Source organism: Xiphias gladius, chromosome 10, assembly GCF_016859285.1.
Source record: "Xiphias gladius isolate SHS-SW01 ecotype Sanya breed wild chromosome 10, ASM1685928v1, whole genome shotgun sequence".
Lineage (NCBI taxonomy): Eukaryota > Metazoa > Chordata > Actinopteri > Istiophoriformes > Xiphiidae > Xiphias > Xiphias gladius.
Window position 1 is genome coordinate 13,847,307 of NC_053409.1, and position 22,470 is coordinate 13,869,776.

The 22,470-nt window shown below is 38.0% G+C and overlaps 1 protein-coding gene across 1 annotated transcript in view; it reads right to left on the reverse strand.

Annotated features, from left to right (window-relative positions):
• Positions 1-22,470, reverse strand: part of ltk (leukocyte receptor tyrosine kinase) — a 57,621-nt gene that overhangs the window by 27,515 nt on the left and 7,636 nt on the right. The window contains exons 2-5 of the mRNA XM_040137336.1: positions 5,539-5,634; positions 3,935-4,084; positions 3,468-3,696; positions 1,246-1,385 (exon numbers count right to left, since the gene is read on the reverse strand). Coding sequence (XP_039993270.1) covers positions 1,246-1,385; positions 3,468-3,696; positions 3,935-4,084; positions 5,539-5,634 — 615 coding nt within the window. The remainder of the gene's footprint in view (positions 1-1,245; positions 1,386-3,467; positions 3,697-3,934; positions 4,085-5,538; positions 5,635-22,470) is intronic.

Sequence of the window (22,470 nt, forward strand, 5' to 3'; positions counted from 1 at the left end):
ACCAGTGATTCCCAACATTTTGTCCCTGTGACCCGTTACTACAAAGCAGTATTTTCTTCTGACCCGTCGTCACAGGTTCTATGGAAGGAGTTCAGTTAGATACTGGTTATTCCTTCTCAGATAGTTTAATTTGAAATATTCTTAAAGGCCCGGGAAGGTAAAACTCACAAGAATGAAGCAAAATTTAAAGAAAAGTCAAAAGTAAACATAGTTTTGTTCTGCAGAATTCAGAAATCTTATTTCCTTGTGACCTCTCAAATGAATCTTGTGACCTCACGCTTGGGTCCCAAACTCCAGGTTGGGAACCACTGGTCTATACCAGAAAAACTGAGAAATGCAAAGCCATTGAAAAAAGATTTCTATTTTTTGTTTAACCCTGAAGTTAAACAAATAAAAGAAATACAGAACTGCAATGAAACACCTGAAAAGAAAATTGCCAACTATTGTGATAAACGGTTAATGATTTAAGTCCTTTTTCAAGCAAAAATTACAAAAATTTGATAGTTTCACATTCTCAGATGTGAGAATTTGATGCTTTTCTTGTTTTTACGTTATAGTAATGCCCCAGATAACAAAATTGATTCTTTTTTTAAAGAGAGGTTGTGCGATGAGATCCGGCGCTATCCACATTTATATGATTCTTCTTTGGAACAATACAAAGACAGCCAAATGGTGTTGAACTCCTGGCGAGAAATCTTGCAGACGCTTGAGAGAGATGAATATGCCTGCCGTAACAAAAAATGGTTCTTCTTCTTCTACTTCTTGATTTTTATCGTGGTTGGCAAGGAATGTTTCAGTGCATTACTGCTGCCAACTGGAATGGAGTGTGGATCGGGAAATGCATACGCATGGAGCGCCAGACCGACGTGAACCTCAATGTGAACAGATGAAGAAAGTATGATATGGCATTTAGTCGCTTTAAGCAATATAAAGTTGAATGAAAGTAACATTAGATTGTAAACCTGTCCACATCCTGAGCATATAAACAAACACAACTAAATCCCCTATTGCAGTAAGTCTCAATAAGCACCTTTACATTATATTGAGAGAATCTTAATAATTTGTGTTTCTCTTTTCAACCTCTGCGGAACCTTTAAACCTGATATTTCCAAACATGTGCCCACTGGGAACCAACAGCCAGCAGTCAGTTTGGTCAAAGATGCTTATCAGAGGAAACAACTGCTATAGGGTTTGGTTTGAAGAGGAATCTGCCAATCACATTTCTGCAGGACACGATGAACTCACCTGCTTCACAGTCCATGAGCTCCAGAGAGTCCAAAGCCACAGTGACTCCATCTTCCAACAAACAGTCAGTGTAGAGGAGGGTCACCTCAAAGGGCTCGTCCACCTGGCCAATCACAATCTCCAGAACCTCCCACTCAGCGCTGTATCAACCAGTCACAAAGACGTGTATTTTTAATTCATCTGTAGGGATTCACAGCTTCCTTCATTTATTATCAAGGCTATCTGTGGATTGTACGATTAAATGAAAATATACTGCATAAAAAAAACTAAATGTATATTTTGTATCGTTTTCCTTCTTTCATTCGCTGTAGTAGTTGTCAGTCAGTCGCCTGTGCGGTCAGACGTACTGGCGGCATCCCTTGTTTGTCTCTAAGCAACATAGAATCATGAGAATTTGTTTCTTTGTATAACATTTTTGTTCCCACTTAAGACCTCTGCTGTCCTCAAGATATGACTTTCACTCGTGAAACCTTTGTAATCTACTTGAACTGAATATTAAAAAAGACACAGTGACAGGTCATGGTTACCTTGAGGACTTTTTTCTATAATCAAACATTTTGCTTACACAACCCTAATTTTTCACCAAAATGCATCCTGAAGGCCTTATGTGCTTTTTTCCACATAAAAGGCTTTTTGGTTTGTTTCGCAACCTGCCTTCTTAACTCAGTTTACGGCCTTCAGCATTTGCTCTTGTACTGGCACACTGGTACAACAACTGATCATATGCAATCCATATAAATGTCACAAACCTCCCCTTGTTGTGGCATGTACAATATGTGTATCCTCATGCATGTTGACCACAAGATACAAACAAAAGCTCATCCAAACATTTCTCCACTTCACTACTAGTGTCCAAAACTTCCACAGGAGGAGTTTTATTGCAAAGTCTATTCCATCTGTCTCCTTTTTTTGTTATTTTTGGTTTCAACCAGACACATTTGATTTTTCGTGACACAACTTGCCAAACCCGGGCCACATACAGCAGCTCGTCTCTTGGAATAGATAGTGATTACACCCTCCATCATGGAGTACGGTCCCCTGATAGGTAAGATATTTTTTTGGACATTTTTTAAAATTAAATACAATAATGCCAACTTGCTCCACTACTGGAATCATAAAGTAAAATGAAGATAATACATACAATCTAGGGGACATTTCCTGGGGCATCAAGCCTCTGATTTGCAGGGAAAATGTTTGATTAGGACAGTTCCTGACTTCTACGAACAGTCAGTACAGGTGAAATGTCACAACACACACACAACTATAGTGTCACGCCAGATGGGAACTCTGCTTTTAAATGGAGAGTGCGTCCAGAAGTTACTGGACCTAGTATGGGATGAACAGCAAGCTGAATAAATGAAACGACTGTCTGTGTGTGTCTCTTAATGGAATTGCTCAGTCCATTACTGCACAGACACTAACAAAGCCGATGTACAAACTTATTGTATATGCCCATCCATCCCTCTTCTGTCCTAACCAATTATATATAAATTCATTTCCAGAGTCTGCATCTACAGACAAGAATGCTTTTAGCTGCTCTAAAGATGGCTGTACCTCAGCATTAGATCAATAGGAAATACTTGTCCCCATTTCCCAAACAATACACAGGAGACCGCTGTCCCCACACAGTCACAATTCTACAGTTTTGTCTCACATGGCAGGTAAGAAATTATTTCTTTATTTAACTTTAGTACCCCACGAGTAAAATGTATTTGATTCTGTGCCCTGGCTCTGTCTGAAAGCCTGTTTCATTGCAGAGAATCTAAGCCCCCTCATTCTTTTTACAGAATGGATCTCAACTTGACAGGCACTTCAATCAGAAAAGATACAGGGTTTTGCATTTTGACACTAATTAAATGGACATTGTTCTGCATAAATCATAAAGACACAGATAAATAAACTAGTATGGCACTCAGTAGAGTGCATACCTCCACCATGGCCAATGTCAAACAACGTACACCAAATTTCAGAGAAAAAAGTTCTAATTCATAGTAAATGATCCAGATCTGCCCCATTTAATGGGTTCTTCCCTTGCCCATGCCCCATCCCTCCTCCAAGTTTGGTGCAAATCGGTTAAGTGGTTTTTGGGTAATCCTGCTGACAAATAAATAAACAAACTAACATGGGTGAAAACATAACCTCCTTGGCAGAGTTAAAAAAAATATTCTGAACAAACAGCAATGCAGAAGCATGGAGAGCTTGTTCTTAGTGTGTCTGCGGACCTGTGGTTGCCTCGCCTCCTGTGGCTGAGGACCACAGAGCGAACCGCTGAATCTGAGAGAACTGGTTTGATCAGGAGCGTGAGGTTCCCCTGCGCTGGATCGGACTCATACAGAGCCACCTGCAAGATGCAGTGCCTGTTGCTTCCTGGCAAGACTGGGCTGGTTAAGTGGTACTCGCATCTCCCAGAGGCCTCAGCTGCAGGGAAGGAGCTTAAGAGAAGGAAGTGCCCTAAGGTAAAAAAAAAAAAAAACAGTAGAAATTTCATGCTTGACAGTATCATGACAGCCTCAGACTTTGTATTAGAATACATCAAACACAATTCAAAATAAATGTCATGGGAGAAGCCTTTATTCAAAAAAGTAAGTCAAAAGATCCTTTACTGAGTTTTCTACATTGTTTCAAAGAAGATGAAAGCATGGTCAGTATCGTGAAGCTCTCATTTGGTTTCTTCCTCAGCGAGTCTTACCATCAGAGCTTCCCTCTGAGTGGTCGTTCACAGGCATCATCGCAACCTGTGTGCTTTCTGGTTGCTGTGGCGACACCACTGACCAGTCACTTTGGTTGCTATGATTTGATAAAGTCCAGAGGCACGGTGACTCAAAATCACAGGAAGTAACTGCAAGACAGAAACACAAGAAAGAGTTTGGCCTTTAACTCAGTGTTTGTTGGTTAAATATTCTAAGATTTGGGGATTTTGTTAAACACTAGAAAAATTCTTAAAAAATTATAGTGGTTAATGGAGTGGCAAAGCGATATTGTTTGTCTTCTGATAAACTGCTTTAAGAGGAAAAAAGTTGCCGAAACAAAAAAAATATTCGTAATTTTCGCACCTTAATATTAGAAGATTCTACATAATATTTTGATCAAATAAGTTTTGAAACAAAATAAATATGGAATTTTCGAAACCAGCTAGTCAACATTATTTTGCAGAGAACAAACAGCATCTGTTATTCCCTCACAAATGAGCCAAAGCTATTTTTTCTGAATGACAGAGAGGGGATGGCTAAAGACGGCGCTTTTAGTGTTTTTTTTTTTTTTTTTTGTGATTTTTTTTGTTTTTCTTTGGAGGGGGATCAGGAGAACTACATTAAATGCTCTCAACACAAACAAGATGTTTTCTTGAGAGCACAGAATCATGTAAATAAGGAAATACATGACGCCACTCACCAAGGCTGCAAAACCCTCTAAATTCACAAGTCTTATAACTGAAAATGTTTAGAAATTTTTTGGAAGCAGAACTGCAATTTAATTCATTTAGTCATATACAGTCATTAGATACATGTACCAGATGCTTTCCAGTTAACTATGTACAGTAATTAATGGGGAAAAAAACAGCAAGTTCAACAAGTTCCTGGAGTTGCAGACTAATCACTCCCTTGGGTCATGGTCTAAAACTTCACTAAATTTAATTGAAATCCAAAATGTGTTAACGGCCAAACAGACAGACTCTTTGTAAATTTTGAGTGATTATGTGTCTGCATGTGTTGGGGGTTCATGAACAGGATGAGAGATGAGGAAGTGAGCGAGACGTCATGTGATGTTGAGAGGAAACTGCCACTACAGTTAATATGGCAAAGGGCCATTGGAATCCCTCTGGGGATAAAAGACTGAAATAGGCACATTATTAATTTGTTATTTCTTTGAAATCCATTTTCATTTCTTTCAGTTATAAATCAACCAAAAATAAGCTTCCTTTGATCCCAAATGACCCGAAAATGTGGCGGATGGCTTTTTTACTACCAAATTATTTTCCTGGTGTCAGCATGCTGCCTGTGTACTGCTTTGTTCTTCAGATTTCAAAATCTTACAGAGCAATGCTGCTATGCATCGAGTCAAACTTACACCTGAAATTCACAACGAGCACTTTTCTGTTTTCAGGTGCTGTATGTACACTTCATACTATTACACTTTCCTGTTATAATTGTACTTTCCAGTCACAGTCATCCAGATCCGTACTTACATGGATGCAGGTAATCATTGAAACTAACGATAATAATGACACATATGATTGTGGGAATACTTATTTGGTGTTTGTGTGTGTCAGCGCTTTAGGAGGTAAGCAGCTCTCACTTTGGCTGTCATCTTCTGAGTCCAGGTGACGAGGAAACATCTGATCTGAGTTCTCCTCCTGAAATCTGTTCAAAAGGGCGTCACAGGTACTGCTAACTGAGAAGAGACAAGCACACAGACAGAAAGAGTGTTTACACTACTTGTTTTACTTATGTTGGCAAGTCATACATACACAAAGTACTTCAAGCTCCTATACAATGCATTTCAGTGTCCTCGATCACCCCAGTCGCCCTGTTGAGTTGTAATTGCAGTTCTCTTGGGCGAGACTCATTTGTGAAAATGTGACAATGTGGTGTTTTTTTGAAGAAACAAATGGGTGCCTGGGTTGTGCTTGTAAGCCTTGAATACATGGAACTTGAATTATCAGGCTCAACTGTTAACAAACAGAGGCCCTTCTCTTATGTAAGACTGAAATTCCTTCAGCATGTTTGCCTGATGGCACTTTAGACGGTACATTTGTGTGACCAACCTCTCAGTGCCAGTGTTTTAGCTGTAGATGAGACAATATGGAAGCAATTTACCATTTCCATACTGTGGATCATTTGATGTCATGCCTTTATCTTACCTTACTTTGTGGCTTATTACACACAAATACCCTAATCAAATATTCAGTGGGATTTCCGATCATTTTAACTCCCACAAATCAAGATTTGCTTTTGCAGATAATGAAACCTACTTCCCTTCTACTACCTGCTGCCCTAACTATCTAAATTTTCTTGGTTGTCCACAGCCTGAGAATAAGATCTGCAGACACTACTCAGGGTTTAAACACGACTAGGAGTCTGCAGCCACACTAGCAGCTCTATGAGGCTGAACATAAGCAAAGTGGTGCTTTGAGCTAAATGCTAACATGAGCATGCTAACATGCCAACAGTGACAATGCTAACAAGCTGATGGTTGGCAGGTATAATGTTTACTGTCTTCAACACCTTAGTTTAGCTTGATAGCATTTTTTATTTAGCACTTAACTCAAAGTACAACTGAGGCTGATGGGAATAAGCTTAGTTTTGGGGGTATTTAGTAATAAACCAAACAAAGCAAAATTTTGAGCTGATGTTGGCACTAGATTAAAAGTTATGTGATCACCAAAGTTGTAATTCTTCAAAGGAACACAGATGTCTGTAGCAAATATCGTGAAAATCCTACCAATTGTTTTTGAGACATTTCACACAAAACTTCATGGTCGAACGAGAGGAAAAGTCAGGGGGCTATAAAATTCATCACCATTCATTCTCTGGGGACCATAAATTCCTGTACAAACTTAAAAAAAAAAAAAAAAAAAATCCATCCAATATTTCTTGAGACATTTCAGCAAGGACCAAATAGGTGGACTGATTTACAGACGGACATTAAAGAAGAGCAACCTTCTCCAATCAAGAAAATGTATTTACACTTGATATAATGTAATTATAGTCTTCTCCTAAAAAGACACAACAAATGATCATTAATCAGCAATAAGGGCAGTAAGGGAAGGGCTGTTTTAGTGAAGCTGCAGTACAACATTATCTATCATTAAGTATCAGGTCTCTGTCAATGACATGTTCACATGGGCATTACTAACACAGCAAATGGAAACCGTGATAACCAGTTTAAGCATAATGTGTAATTTGCTAGATTGATATAAATATGTTACAATATAAATCCAGGACATAGCACTAACACAGCATCCATTAAGTCCCCACGACTAAAACCAAACCTACACTCTTGGTCATCTGTCTTTATTTGTTAGGCCAGAGACAGACTGGTAACCTGTCCTAGTGCACCCTGCCTGCGCCTGAGCACCCTGCCTGAGCCTGCATGCTGGGACTGGCTTCAGCCCCCATAACCCTGAAAGTGACAAGTGGTACTAAGAATAGATAGATGGATGTATGAACCACTAGTTAAATTAATCCAGAAATAGGGCCGCTACCAAACATCACACAAAAAACCAACAGACATAGTCTTATTTTGGATAAAGTCTCTGGACATGGAGGATGGAACATTACTGAAAAGGAGGGGACTTTACACGTGACATGACATTCAACATACTAACCAGCGTGACCACTGGACAATGAGAGAGATGATCATATTTCAGTGGGTCATTGCAACTTAACCCCCGTAATGCCCCCTGAACAGTGACATTGCTGTTCTCTGATGCCTGTAAGGCAAGGTCAAACAGGTCAAGCAGGACAAATCGAAAAGAAGGACAGTTTATTAAAAGCAGTTGGTGATGATAATGATGGGAGGTTGAGGCGGTCATGTAGTTGAATGTCAGCCTTGCTATTCATTGGTAATTATGGAATAAAAGTAGCTATGGATAGATTCCTGTACACGGAAACCGGAAAAATTAAATAGCCCAAAAAAGAGGGGGATTCCTCCAAGAGAAAAAAACATTAACAGACTATTATTAACATAAAATAGCAAACAGTTTTTTGGGAATCGCCCGAGCGGCTCAGGAGATTCATCTCATCTGATGTTGTTCTCTAACAGAAAAGGCAGCAAAATAGCCTGGGCCAATTTGCCACTGATAGACCTGACCAATCCCCTCTCCATCTCACAGCTATTTCCCACCATCTCATCTTTCACTTTCCCCTCATAGGATTTAGTTCACACCACAGTGATATGTGTGACAACAAAGAAATCTGGGCCTGTTTACAGAGCTGTCTGGAAAATTATTATGTGAATATTGGCTGCTTGTCAGGTCAAAAAACCCTGGGCTTCAGAGGGTCTCAGATCTGTATTCTGGTGACAAGTCCTTGCTTTTTTACACTTCTATCTTCTAGGCCATATGTACTGAGTCACGCTATTTTTACAAAAGTATCAGCACTTGCTTTGAAAACAAGACTATGAGTCTACAGCCATGATAGCAACTCTATGAGGCTATACTTAGGCACAGTGGTCCTTTGAGCTAAATGCTAACATGAGCATGCTAAATGCTCACAATGACAACGCTAACAAGCTGATGTTTAGCAGGTATAATGTTTACAATGTTCATCGTCTTAGTTTAGTATTTTAGCAGTTCAGTCAGAGATTCAAATGCATTGTGCTAGTTGCAGCTAATGTAGCCTCAAGCTGCTAGCACATATTTCACAAATAAAGTAGTTCTCCCAAAAACTTGTGAACAGACTTTGATGCAAACACAAAAGTCAACCTCACTGGCGCACTACCGAAAAGATCACCAAAAGGTTTAGGATGTTAGTTAGATATAGTTAGATATTTCAGGCAGGACCAAAGTCGTGGAAAGACTGAGACTATTGTAAAATTAACACTAAAAAAAAATGAATTCCTGCTTCCTTGCTTCCTTGCTTTTGCACCTGGTGGGGTAAGGGTAAAAACGCAAAAAGAAATAAAACATTTCTTAGTGCAATATGGAAGTCTGAAAGGCCAAGTTGTGTATGCTGAGTCAACATGTGCTGAGATTGAAGCTTTATCTTTTTCTGACTGCTTAACGAGGTCCTGATCCCCTAAAATCTCTCTTTCCCTCTCAGGTCTTATCCCTTATTCCCACTTGGAAGACACATGAAGACAGCTGAACTGATATAAAGAGAGCCATGATTTAAAACATCCAATGACAACTTTATAGCATCAGGTGTGAAGACAGATGGAGCTTTAGAGGAAGAAAAAAATTTACGGCAATGGACAGCAAAATGATGGCAATGAAGCACATACAGAACACACATTATACACAACATACACAAGCATGTAGACAAACACACAAAAGTCCTCCCAAGAGGAACTTCAAAGGTGAGGATACGTGTATTCAGCTCACATAGTGAGATTAAAACCAGCTACCGGTTATAATGTTGTGGTTGGTCGGTGTATATATTTTATTTATATATTAATTATTAAAAAGTTGGTGATCATTAGTTGATTGTAGTATAACTGATTGGGCTGTAGGGCTATGCGATATGACCATATATTTCGTGTGACAATAGTATTATGCTCTATCATTTATTTCGTTGAGTCAAATATCACTCTTTATAGCTATATTTTTGGATGACGCTTTGCAGTCTTTCACATGGCAGAGATTCAGGCAGGGAAATTTGCATGAAGGCAACACAAACAAACTTGGAGCAGACATGGAACGGGGTAATTCCAAACAGAAGGGCTCCGACCAGCCAAGACAAAACAAGGAACTCGTACCTAAAAGAGGGGCTACTTCTATTGCATGGACGAGGTTTTGGTATGAAAAGTCTGACTTGGACCAGAAAACCGTACTTTGCAAATTATGGCACAGACTGGTCCCTGCAACAGACTCAAACACCACTAACCTCTTTTACCACCTATGCAAGAATCATGTCAAACAGTACAGAGAAAGTCTATGGATCAGAGCTACAAAAGTACAGTGGAGTTTTCAAAACAAACCCCAGATTCAGACTTGCAAGAAGCTTTCACCCGCAGCACACCATATGGCAAAGAATCAAGAAGATGGAAGGAGATTATGGCTTCTGTTGCAACTTACATCTGTAAAAACTTGGCCCCAGTTAACACGGACGGGAAAAGGTATGAGTAACAGGTAACGATATGTATTGTTATCTGGTTATGAAGTGACCTCTATCGGGATAGGAGATCATGGGTGATATCACAAAGCCCTATTGGACTGTTATTTTAAAGAAGACACAATTGTACTTTTTAAACAGTTTATGTTCTTGTAGGAGGAATTAAAATTATTGAATTGAATTATCTAAAAGAGTCGATGAGTTGTCTTTGCTTTAAAATACATAATAAGTCAGTATCCCACTTTAAAAGACCAGCTCTCCCACTAAACCTGAAATCCCTGAACGATGTTGGATTTGAGAGTCTATTGCTTTTAAACAACAATCAATTCTCTTCAAAATTTTACATTGAAAATATGTTAAGAACGGTTGTATCATTGCACAAAAACATAAATGTCGTGAGTGAAAATTTGTTACAGTAGTGGACACTATTTAGTGTCCACAGGCCCACTTTTGCTGAATCCACTCTAAAAGAAGTACTCTGTGGCATATATTGTAACTAGTTTACCCTCGTCCTCAATAATTGCATGCAAGTGTGCAATTATGAGCCCATTCAAGTGTGTCTCAGAACTCTACACTTCATTTATGAGGCTGTCAGAGAAATGAAAATTGAGCAAAACACGCTGAAATAAAACAAAACTCTCACCCACAAAACCCTCCACTGAGAGGAGTCAACTTCCGCACTGACTTCTTGGTAGAGTGTAGCGTGATCAAAGCTGCGTCTCAGAAATTAAAAGTGGGGCTTAATGTTTTGTCTGTCAGTAAACTAAATCCTAAGCAGAAGTTTTCAAAACCTTAAAAGATGTCTGAAAATTGGCTTGGGAAATTTTTAACTCAGCAACAACTGGTTACAAAGATGAGGGAAGTGTTTTCTTTGGAGACAGATGGTGCAACAGTGACACTAAGGTGGCATAAAACTGATTACAGCATTAGCCAGTGCTCCGATCCATCTTTGACATTTTCCAGGGCTACTGACGTAAGAGGAGTACAGTACATACTTGGTAGATGTTGCACTTTTAAATGCAGTGAATCATTCACAAATTGTTTTCAGCGGAGCTCAATGTAAAGCTAGACAGACACAGAGAAAGCATCAGGCTGCTGGAGAGTCAAACAGAAACACAGAGGTTCAGTGACCCTGCCATGTTCGCCCACAGCCAGAGGACATACATTAGCTAAACCATCCACAGCGAACACAAGTTGAACGCACAACACATGAGAATTTATACACGATTATCATGGAGAGTTGATGCTCTAGGGTGGAATAGTCAAGACGACCAGTCCATTGCAGGTATAGGAGAAGGTAAAAGTTAGAGGGACAGTTGGACATGTTAGCAAAAACACTTATTTGCATACAGTGCAGTGCACACTGACAGGTGGATGCACAAATGTGGATGAACAAAAAATATATAATGTGTTAATTGGTGAGCTTTGGAGGTGCTGGCAAGCACATTTTTGCAAAGAGTCCTCCAAGATAAATGACAAAATACTGCCCTTCTGAACGACACATGAGTAGATAATTTGTCTGTGCCTATCCTATCCATTACAAATCATTGTTGAAATATTTTATGATGAGAAAACTATGATTAAGGTTTGGTTAGGTTCAGGCAAAAGACGATTTGAGCTGAAATTATTACTTCATTCAGGTTAGGGAGCATTCGTTGTCATGGTTAAAATAACTACACGGTTAAGGTCATAGGGAACGATTGTGATCACAGTTTAAAGAAACCTACATTGACTTGCAGAATGAAATGGGAAACAAACAGCAGTTTCCTGTGTTAAAGTCAGACATTTTGGTGACAAAAAATGGAAAGGGATAAAAAGTAAACCCGCATTACTCTTAACTCTACAAAGATGGCTGTCACAGTGACAAGTCTGGATGATTAAACTTAAATAATGACAATGCTAGACACAAGCCTCACTTTATCTTCCACTGGAAAAGCAATTTAAAATGTATGTCTGTTCCCATGTTCTCGTAACAGGAATATAAGCTTGTTTATAGGTTCAGAAACAAGGTTCACGTGGGTAAACTGCTTTTCAAATCGTCTGTGTTCCATCCATGCTAGCGAAGTTAAAATAAATGCAGTTTAAATTTAATGGCGGCTCATCATATTGTGACAGAAATCTAAGGATGTCACGTTTCAGCTCATTAGGCAGTAATTTAAAATAAATACTTCAATAAATACTTTTTTTATCCCTGAACTTTACCAAGTGCCGCTGTCACTAACTTCTCTCACCTACCATGAAGGGCTGAGACACAGTTTATACAGAGACAAGAGACAAATTTTGTAGCCCATTAAAGTCTCCATGAACTTCTTAGTGTTCCAATTTTTCACCTTTTTTGCATTACATTTGTCTGTGTTATACTTTGTGGCTGCAGCTAATGCTTATTTTAATTAGCAATTAATCTGCAGAGATTTTTTTCAATAAATTGATTAATTGTATTGGGTATAAAATGTTATAAAATTGTGAAAATGCTCTATAAGGATTTCCCAGACCCTAAGGTGATGTCTTTGCTTATTTTAAGTGGACAACAGTCTAAAAACCAAAGATACTGAATTTACTAACATACTGTATGTGAGCCAGAAAAGCATTAAATATTCATAATTTAAGAAGTTGGAAACAGACCAAAAAAATGGGATATTTGGCTACAAAATGACTTAAATGACTGATCAATTGTCAAAAGAGTTTAATTTAATTAATTTTCTGTTGATTAAATGACTCATCACTTCAGCTCTATTATGACAGTCAGAAGTCAAACCCATTATCTAACTTTCACTTTCTAAACATTTCCTATAGATGTTCCTACAGAACAATACTTTGCTGATGGCATCTTTAAAGAGATTAAACAAAAAGATTGTCATAAATTGATCTCTTAAAAGACCATGTGTGTGTCATTCCTGTAATGTCTGGGATATAAAATAGGCATAGCCCTGAAGAGTAATTTGTGGGTATAGAAACTGAATAGGATATTGAGCTGTCTGAAAACAAAAACAAGTAGTAAAAATTAAATAGCAATTTTTATATAACCAAATTTGGAGCCAAGTCCAAAAATAAGACTTGGTCAAATGTGCAAAATTGAGGACGTTGTTGAAATTGTTCTGGAACTGCTGTAAACAACTACTTTCAATGGAACGTAGCTAAAGCCTGCTTGAAAAGTCGTTAAATGTCATTATCCATGTCAAATAAGCAAGACTAGACCAAAACCTACCATATATGCTCTTTATCTATTTGCTTCTCTCCTATTCTCTGTGCTCACATATACAGTAATTCAGTTCAGCCGAATTCCCAATAAAGCTGTTCTCATATACGTCTTTCTGTTTCTTTTGTCAGTCAACAGAACAAGTATGAACTAGTGAATGAAACACGGCCCATTAAGACTATATGTTAACCAGTAGTCACTTCCAAGCCATTTCCAAAGTGGTGCTTGCACTGCTTAAATCCTGATTTTATAACCGTGACATCATCTGAAAAAAATCTCCATACACATAAGTTAAAAACAATGGCTGTGCTGTGATTTCAGCTGTATTTACCTGTAAAATTATCACTCAGAGAGAAAGTTAGAGGCTCATTCACGTCTGTGTCAGCTGCCGTGCGGTCAGTTTAATGTGACGCATAGAGAGGTGTGCCTGCGGAGGGAAAGCCTGACCTCACAGGGAGACTGGTAACTCTCTTCTATTGAAAGTACCAAAGGTTTGTCGAAAAAGTCGCTAGATTTGTCACAAGGTGCTTTTTTGAAAAAAAGTCACTAAACGGGTCTGAAAAGTTGGTAAATCTAGCGACAAAGGTGGTGAATTGGCAACACTGCCTGTAAACGCCCCCTGATGATGTCATACAAACTGTTTGCACCAATTCATTTTGAAAGAGCAACAGCCTTGGGAAACTCCAACAATCGGCCAGCCAACCTATGATGTAATTTCATCACTCAGTCACGTGGCATTTGGTGGACCAATTGTGTAACTTCATCACTCAGTCTGGCAGTCACTCAGTCACGGACATTTGCGTTTGTAAGTCTGGCCTAGTTGTTGCGGTCCAACCAAAAATGTACGTGTACAACTGTTTTTCAGTACTCATTCAACATATTCATTTTTACAAATAACATTAACCATAAGCTACTGGGAATGAAAAGATTTCGAGGAACATACTTTAATCCATGAGCATTTTTCTCAGTTAATACTTGTGTGGTCAATTAAAGCTCTATGACGTGTTTTGACCTTAAACCATATAGTATATATACAGTCCTGGTTGAAATTATTGGCACCCCTGAATTTTAAGTACAGAACTTAGAATATCTTCAGAAATAAATGCAAATGAACCATTTTTGTATAATCAAATATTATTAATAAAATTATAAAAGTTACTGAACAACAAAAAATATATATATATTTTCACTAAGTGAAATAAAAAATACAGAAATAAAATGTATGCTTGACACAGTTATTGGTACCCTTTTGATGAATTTAAACTACTTCCTTAAACAAAATAAAAAACAAATAAAACTAACCTGTGCTTAATTTTCAGTGTTCACATGACCTGGATTAACAAATGAATGGTTTTACTGCATAAAAAGGGTAAGATTTTTTCCAGTTTCTTTTCACAATGGTGAAGACAAGAGAGCAATCTGAAAGTATTAGAAATGCTATTATCAAATAACAACATTTCCTGAGGCTACAAGGCAATCGCCAAAGATCTTGAAATCCCTGTTTCAACAGTTCATAATGATATCAAGTTTCACAGTCATAAAAGTTTTGATTATTCCAGGACGTCGTACTAAGAAGAAACTCAATGAGGGAAGCCTGTAAAAGTTGATGCAGATTATGGAAAAAACACCATCCAAGACGTCTAAAGAGCTTCAGGCTGACCTGGAGCAATTTGGAGTGGTGGTTTCAGCCCCGTACCATAGGTAACACACTAAACCAAGTAGGGCTCCATGGGCCAAGGCCGAGAAGGATACCACTATTGAAAGAAAGACACAAAAGGCAAAACTAACGTTTGGTAAAACTTTCATAGATAACCCACCATCTGTCTGGGATAATCTTCTATAGACAGATAAAACCAAAGTAAAGCTCTTTAGGAATGCAGAGCTTCAGTTTGTTTGTAGGCAACGAAATGAAGCCCATAAGGTAAAAACACCCTAACAACAGTAAAACATGGTGAGGTTCTATCACGCTGTGGGGCTGCTTTGCTGCCTCTGGTACTGGAGGTATTGAATGTATCAAAGGAATGAGAAGATTATCAAGGAATCCTAGAGCGAAACCCAGTGTCAGAAAACTAGGTTTGAAGCAACGGTCTTGGGTCTTTCAGCAGGACATCGACTCAAAACACACATCTAGCTCCTAAAAAAAAGAATTTTTTAAAAGGAAAGGATGGACTGTTTGAAACTGGCCAGCAATGAGTCCTGACCTAAATCATTGAAAACCTTTGCAGGAGCTGAAGTCTGCCATTGCAAAAAGGACTCTTGCAAACTTAAAAGAGCTTGAACACGTAGCAATGAAAGAGTGGCAGAAACTACCAGCAGGCAGGTGCAAGAAGCTTCTTGATGGCTACAAGAAACATTTAAAGGTTCTGCTACCAAATTTTAGTGAAGTGTGCTAATAATTGTGTCTGGGATACATTTTGTGTTTGTATTATTTCACTATAATGATAACTCAGGGCGGCTGTTGCTCAGCTGGTAGAGCGGGTTATCCACTGATAGCAGGGTCGGTTGTTCAATCTCCATCTCTTCCTGTCCATGCGCCGAAGTGTCTTTGGGCAAGACATTGAACCCTAAGTTGCCTCACTTGTATATCTGTTTGGATAAAGGCGTCTGCCAAATGAGTAAATGTGTAATGCAATTTTTATTTTTATTTTTTTTCTTATGTTTTAGTAATCTTGGACATTTTATGAAAATATTTTGATTATACAAAATTGGTTAATTTGCATTCATTTCTGAAGATATTCTAAATTCTGTACTTAAAATTCAGGGGGTGCCAGTAATTTACTGGATCTGTCTGTTATGTTGCAATAATAATATAGCCTAAATCCAATTTTCTCTCTGGGATCAATAAAGTCACAATGCTCTTATTCAATTCTTGTCGATCAATTCTAGTCCAACCATACTGCAAGTTATTTGGTATAAGTGAGTTAGTTCTTATTGGATTCAATGTCAGATGTTACAAAAAGAAAAAGAAAAATATGAGAAAAACAGACGTAAAGGGGCCCGGAAAAATTTTCCACTTTTCTTTTGTTTGTCCTACGTCACCAACTGAACAGGTTGGAAAACTCCTCAAATGTAGCATTCAAAAAAACCCCAAATCACAAATTTGCCTTTAAAGTCTGTACAACATACGACATCGTCTATCCTAAGACCAGAGTTTCTCAAACTTGGGGTCATAGCGGGGCTACCTGATAAGCAAATAGAGTCCGGGAAATATTAGAAATTGGCAAAAATAAAAACATTTGAAATATAGGCCTGTCACTATTTCCATATATTCAACTTGGATCTCCCATCATGCACTTGAAAATAAAACAGAAATGTGAATAATTCTCAATTATACATTCCAACAGTCTGAATCCTGGGTTTATGTTAATTTTGGGACTTAAAAAAAGTGTTGATAAACTGTTGATAAACTGTTCCTTAGACTCTTGATTTGGATATGAAAAAATCTACTGCAAAATTCCTTTACCAGGAAGAGAACTTTGTCCAATTTGCTGAGATTTTAAAATCCTGGTAAAGTCAAGAGAGAAAAATGTGCAATTCAAAGCATATTAATTGTCCTCCCAGAAGGGAACAGCTTGATTATACTGGTGTTTGATACATTATCAGTCACAAATGATTCATGTGAGGGAGCTTCAACAGTATAAACATTAGTGTTAACGTTTCAGTTCAGGGTTTATTTTTTTCAAAGTCAGTGTGTACCTGTTCAAAGCTAAAATAAGCCTTAAATCTAAACTTTAAACAGAAAGTTGCATTTCATATTCCATCTCTCATCTGCTCTCATCTGTCAAATACTGCATAACACATTTGTGCTCTCGTCTGCGCTCAGAGGGCCGTCCAAGAGAAGCAAACATGCTATCATCTCCAACACCCCATCTATTAAGCTCCAGATGCGCACACAAGTATTTGGAAACCATTTGAACATACCAGCATGACTCTGAACCATAAATCAACTTTCTACTTTAATTTTATGTCAAATCAGATAATATAGATATTAGACATGTAGAGGCAAAATCAAAACTCGCTCAAGACCCTCAAATTGGCCTTAATGTGCTCAGAGGTTTAATGTGGGCAGATAAAAGAATAAACATTTAGGCAACTTGGGAACAATTGCTGACAGCTCTCATTACCACTGGAAATTAGAGCAAATCTAGGTCCTTAGCTCAGGGTTATGATGTTGACAGTTGACTCAAATGTATCAATGCAAAACTTTTAAAAAGCACTTATTGTGAAAGATATAACAACAGACTTAGCCAGCCAAACGTAACTCTAAAATATGTCACTATGCCCTTCATTATACTCTGTTGGCTGGAAAAAGATCAGATAACAAGTCGCAGCTCAATGAGTGTAATAAAAAGGCAGCAAAACTTAATTTTCAATAATCAATCGTCTATCCAAAACATACAAAGTTTCACTAGATGTTCTTGTCAGGTAAACATAAGCATACTATAGGTTGTTTTAGGCCTTTCAACAAAACAACAAATATTGTCATTTCTTGTGAGGACAGTCCCAGAAACCCCAAATTATCAGAGAAAATGTAAATGCACAAAAAGTTCAGTGCACAAGTTCTGTCTGTTCATATGCTCTAAGTTACAGAGTAAAAGCATTACTTGACAAAAAACATTTCATTCAGAACCATCAGAGATTCCTCATTTCTCAGTTTTATTTTTCCTTCTTCTCATTTACTACAGGGCTGCTCTTACAGAACTACATTTATATCCCAAACACTCAAACAGGCTAGTTGAAGAAAAGTGCTGAACTTTATATGAAATGTGAAGTCTGTGACAATGCTTTTGGATCTTACACTGTGTTCAAGTGAAGCCATATGACAACTTTAAATCTTTAAGCTCTTTAGAGACACAGTTTTGAGCTCACAAAAATTGATGCGGAAAAAATCCGACCGGTCATTGGACCTAATTCAGCTGCTAAATAAAAAAAGGTTATGCAAGTAAACTGGTGACAAATGGAGCAGCTCCATAAAAAAAAACAGTAGAAAATCAAGTTACATTTTTCACGGCTTGAAAGTAAAACACGTCTTCTTACTGGACATTTCAAAACACAGTTTGTTCTCTAAACCCGCCGTTGTTCGTAGACAAGGAAGACTTAAGACTGATTTTCAGACGGGAATAATTTTTTTTTTTCTGTTTTTAATGAGGGGCTTTCTCAATGGGACAACCAAGAGACAAACAGAATGAAATGCCAGCAAAAAATCAAAGAAAACAAAAACTTGTATAGAACTTTAATCTAAAATCTTAAATTTATGCAATTAAACAATCTGTGTCTAATAGTATCACAGGTATTGGGTACATATTAGCTATTTGAAATGAATGAAATGGACTATACACCAGTCAGTTATTTCATGCTTAAGTTAAACCATTCAGCCACAACATTAAAACTGGTAACTGGTTTTACTGTTATGGCTGATCGGTGAATATCAAGCAGAGCCAATAAACAAACAAGGAGTTATTTTGTGCTTGTTCAAAAGAAAACTAAAGATACTTCTTCATATCCATTCAGGGCTTGAGCTCTGTGTCTGGGTAAACTAAGGCCAAGAGGTTCATTCTGTTCTAGAGCAGAGGCTCCATTATATCACATTTGATAAGACCTTGATTACAACCATGCATCACCATGCCAAAATCTGTGTATTTATGCTGAGATGCTGAGATGCTTCGACGTCTCTCTGCATCCAGACACACTTCTGACCAATTCATGTGCAGTGAATCAGGCTTTTGGTATTTCCAAATGAATTAAGTCCAATAACTCAATTTATGATGTAATTGGTTGCAGCTTGGCTTCAGTTAGCTGGTATATCCCACCAGTATGTTTCTTCTCAGATGTTCCTTTTTCAAGAAAAACACACTGACTTTTACACACATCATGTATCTTTCCCCCCTCTCTTTGACATCTAGGTTTGAATATAATACACATTTTAATTCAAGGTGAAATGGGACAAGTTAGTCGACATGGGAACAGAACATGTGATTTTGATGATAAGTACACTGACTGAAAGCTTAGTGTGATGGTGATGTTGAAAGGCTTTCACTGCATTAACATGGTGTGTTTTTTCCAGACATTTTTCATCTTTGTATGGTACACGCTTGTCATGAAACCGTGTATGTTTGTAAATGTCAAGCTCAGGCGGAAAAATCCTTTACTGACGCAAATCTCATGTAGAACTTTTAAATTTAGTTATTTGGCAGACGCTTTTATCTAAAGTGACTTACAAGTGGGGGATAACACTCACACTTCAGTACAGTGGGAGATCTTGGAGTAAGTTCAGAGTACTAAATCTGTTCAATAAGACAAAGTGCCAGGAGATCAGGTAAAGAAGTGCACAGTAAGTGCGAGTTAGGCATGCTAGGTTGTTAGAGGTGTTGCAAGACGAGGTGCTCTCAGAAGAGATGAGTCTTCAAGAGATAATTGAAGATAGAGAGCAACACCCCTGCTCTGATAACATTTGGTAGCTCATTCCACCATCAGGGCCCGATGGTGAAGAACAGAATATAATTATGACAAGCTCTCACTGTCCACATATGTGAAAATTTGCCTTTTGCTGTAGTTAAATGTACAATCGACAATCCAAAAATGAAAAAAGGGTCACCTTGCTACCAAAAATCAGTGGTTTCCAGTATCATATTCAAACTGATTGACAGGTCATTTAATACAAGGGCTAGATTTAGACTGCAACAAAGTCTATTTTTGCATTATGTTCTAATGCTTTATAATGCTGTTTACACGAGTAATGTTTGTTAACATAACATAATCCTAATATTGGAGTAAAACAGGGGCCAGTTTACTGAGTTATCTGGTTTAACCTGGAACATTAACCATAGTAAAAAGACCTGTTCTGGGTTTGACACAGCAAATTTTTCCAGATAAGTCAGTAAACTACCATCCAGTAACATGCCAAAGGGTTACTGTCCTGGAATTGTGACAGAGTGATGGTATTTGACCCACTTAAAATCACCTATGTTAAAATTTTCCCGAGAAGAAACTCCTCTGCTGAAAATACTCTCAGACTGTTGTCTGGCTAGAGCAATGGTGGAACTACATTAAGTTTCATAACGGCAAAAAACAGAGGAGAAACCAAAGCTTCAAGTAAAAGTTTGACATTTTGGAAAATATGCTTAATTGCTTTCTTGCTGCAAGTTACATGAGGAGATTAATAAGACCCGCATGTCTGTACACCACATTTGAAGCTACAGGCAGCAGCTGGCTGCTGGCAACTTAGGTTAGAAGAAAGACTGGAAACAGGGGGAAATAGCTATCCTAGGAATGTCCAAAGTCAACAAAGTCTACATCAATTTGCCATTTTTATATATTTTTTTTTGTAGGGATTATAAGAATTAGATATAACTGTTAATTAGTAGGCTTTAGAGGTGTTGCTAAGGGGATTTCAACACACAGATGAAGTCAGCAACTAATAGTGAAAATAGCAAAGAGTTTAGCAGGCAGAAAGCCAGATATTTCCCTCAGGATTTGGTGGAGACCAAAATAGAGCTAAAAGCAATGTGAATACTCGTACATTCACCATGTGGACACAAACACAACTCTAAATGAATGCTAATGTTGATCTGTGTCTGCTGGAGGTATAAATAGGCAACTGTTTGCTAACACTTTCACTGTATCAATTTAAAAGCCGATAATAAGTCAGTGTTGTGTTTACAGCTTGTTGTGCTGCCCTCAAAATAGTCAAAAAAATCAATTAACTATGGTGGCATAAGATCAGAAAAGGGTCATATGAACAAGTTTTGTAACGTCATTTATAATGGCTTGACAGGGCACTGATATGGGACACCAGATCAAAAAATGCTAACGTTATGGAGGACTTTTTCCCCAAGGCTTCAAATTATCCACTTATGTCCAATTATTTGAGTTTACAGTATATTGTTAAAAATAGTCCAAAAGCAAGTATACTTGAATAGCACTTACTTGACACAGCAAGTCGATACATTAATAAAAAATAGTATATGTATTACTTAAAGCATTTATACCGTAATGTAAATTAGTACAGTTTGCAAGAGCACTTCAGCTGCAATGCAGGCATTAATTCCACCAACTGACAGTGTCTGTGCTATGGTCACCCTGACATCTATCTGGATAACATCCTGAGGAGCTGGGGTTTGAAGGGACAGAAGCAGCCCTTCACGTCTCCAGCCACAAAGTCCAACTCCCATGGGATGGTGACTTGACCTTCCTCCACCAAGATCAAACAGCAGTGTCTATGGAAAGTGTGCACACACCTCATTCATAAGCCATGTCTTTCAGTTCAGCATTGAGGCATAAATTAAGCCAAAACATGACTGTGACCAACCGAAGCCAGAGCCGTCTCCTGTATGACTCACTGCTATGTTTTAGTGGACTTGAATAGCGTATCTGTTGCCCAGTGATATAAGACTGATTCTTTTTTGACAGTGTGCTAAAGCAATGTTTCCCGAAATATAGAGAAAATTGAAAACACAAGGTCAAATATATTAAAATGCTTCCTGGTAATAATATGTTGTTTATCCATTTGATTGAAACATAATATGTGTGTGTGTATGGGCATTTCAGTCGCAAATTGATGAGATTGGAGTGTGTATTGAAAAGGGGGAGTCCAGGTTGGGAGAAAAATTCAGAGGGGTAAATATGAGACAGTTCTGTGTGCTTGAAGTGGAGAGAGCAGATACGGGTTAATTTTTCTCAGTAGAAGGCTAACTAGGAAAAAGAGGAAAATTATTTCTTGGTTGGCAGTTGGGAGATTTTAAAGAGGCTAGTGTTCAGCATTAGATGCCAAGTGAGTGTCACCAAATAAGTAAGTAAGACGAGCCAATAATATGATTCTCCAGGTAATGAGGAGTTCCAATCAAACATCACAGGAGCAAAAAGGTCAAAGAAAGGGATCAAACCCGCTCTTGGTCCTTGCTGGCAACAATCGTCCTAGAGTTTGATGCAGCCCAGGGATTCCTCACTTCACTAAAAGCTTGCTATGAATTAATGTAAACGAGAATAAAAATGGATTTCAGCCTGCTTGGCTTGTAGTTTAGATTTGGCTCTAAGTCATGCCACTCTTCCCTGCAATGCGTCTGTCAGCTCTCTCACACACTCCCTTACATGTGTCAGCAATTATCATCCTCTCCCCTGCTTTGCAGTAAAAGAGCAGTATTCTGGGGGTTTTTGTTTGTTTGTTTGGCAACAATATCTTCGTAGAAAAAGTTACAATCACCACCAATATTGTATATTAATAAACATTTAAAAATGTGCTTTATACACACTACTTTATAG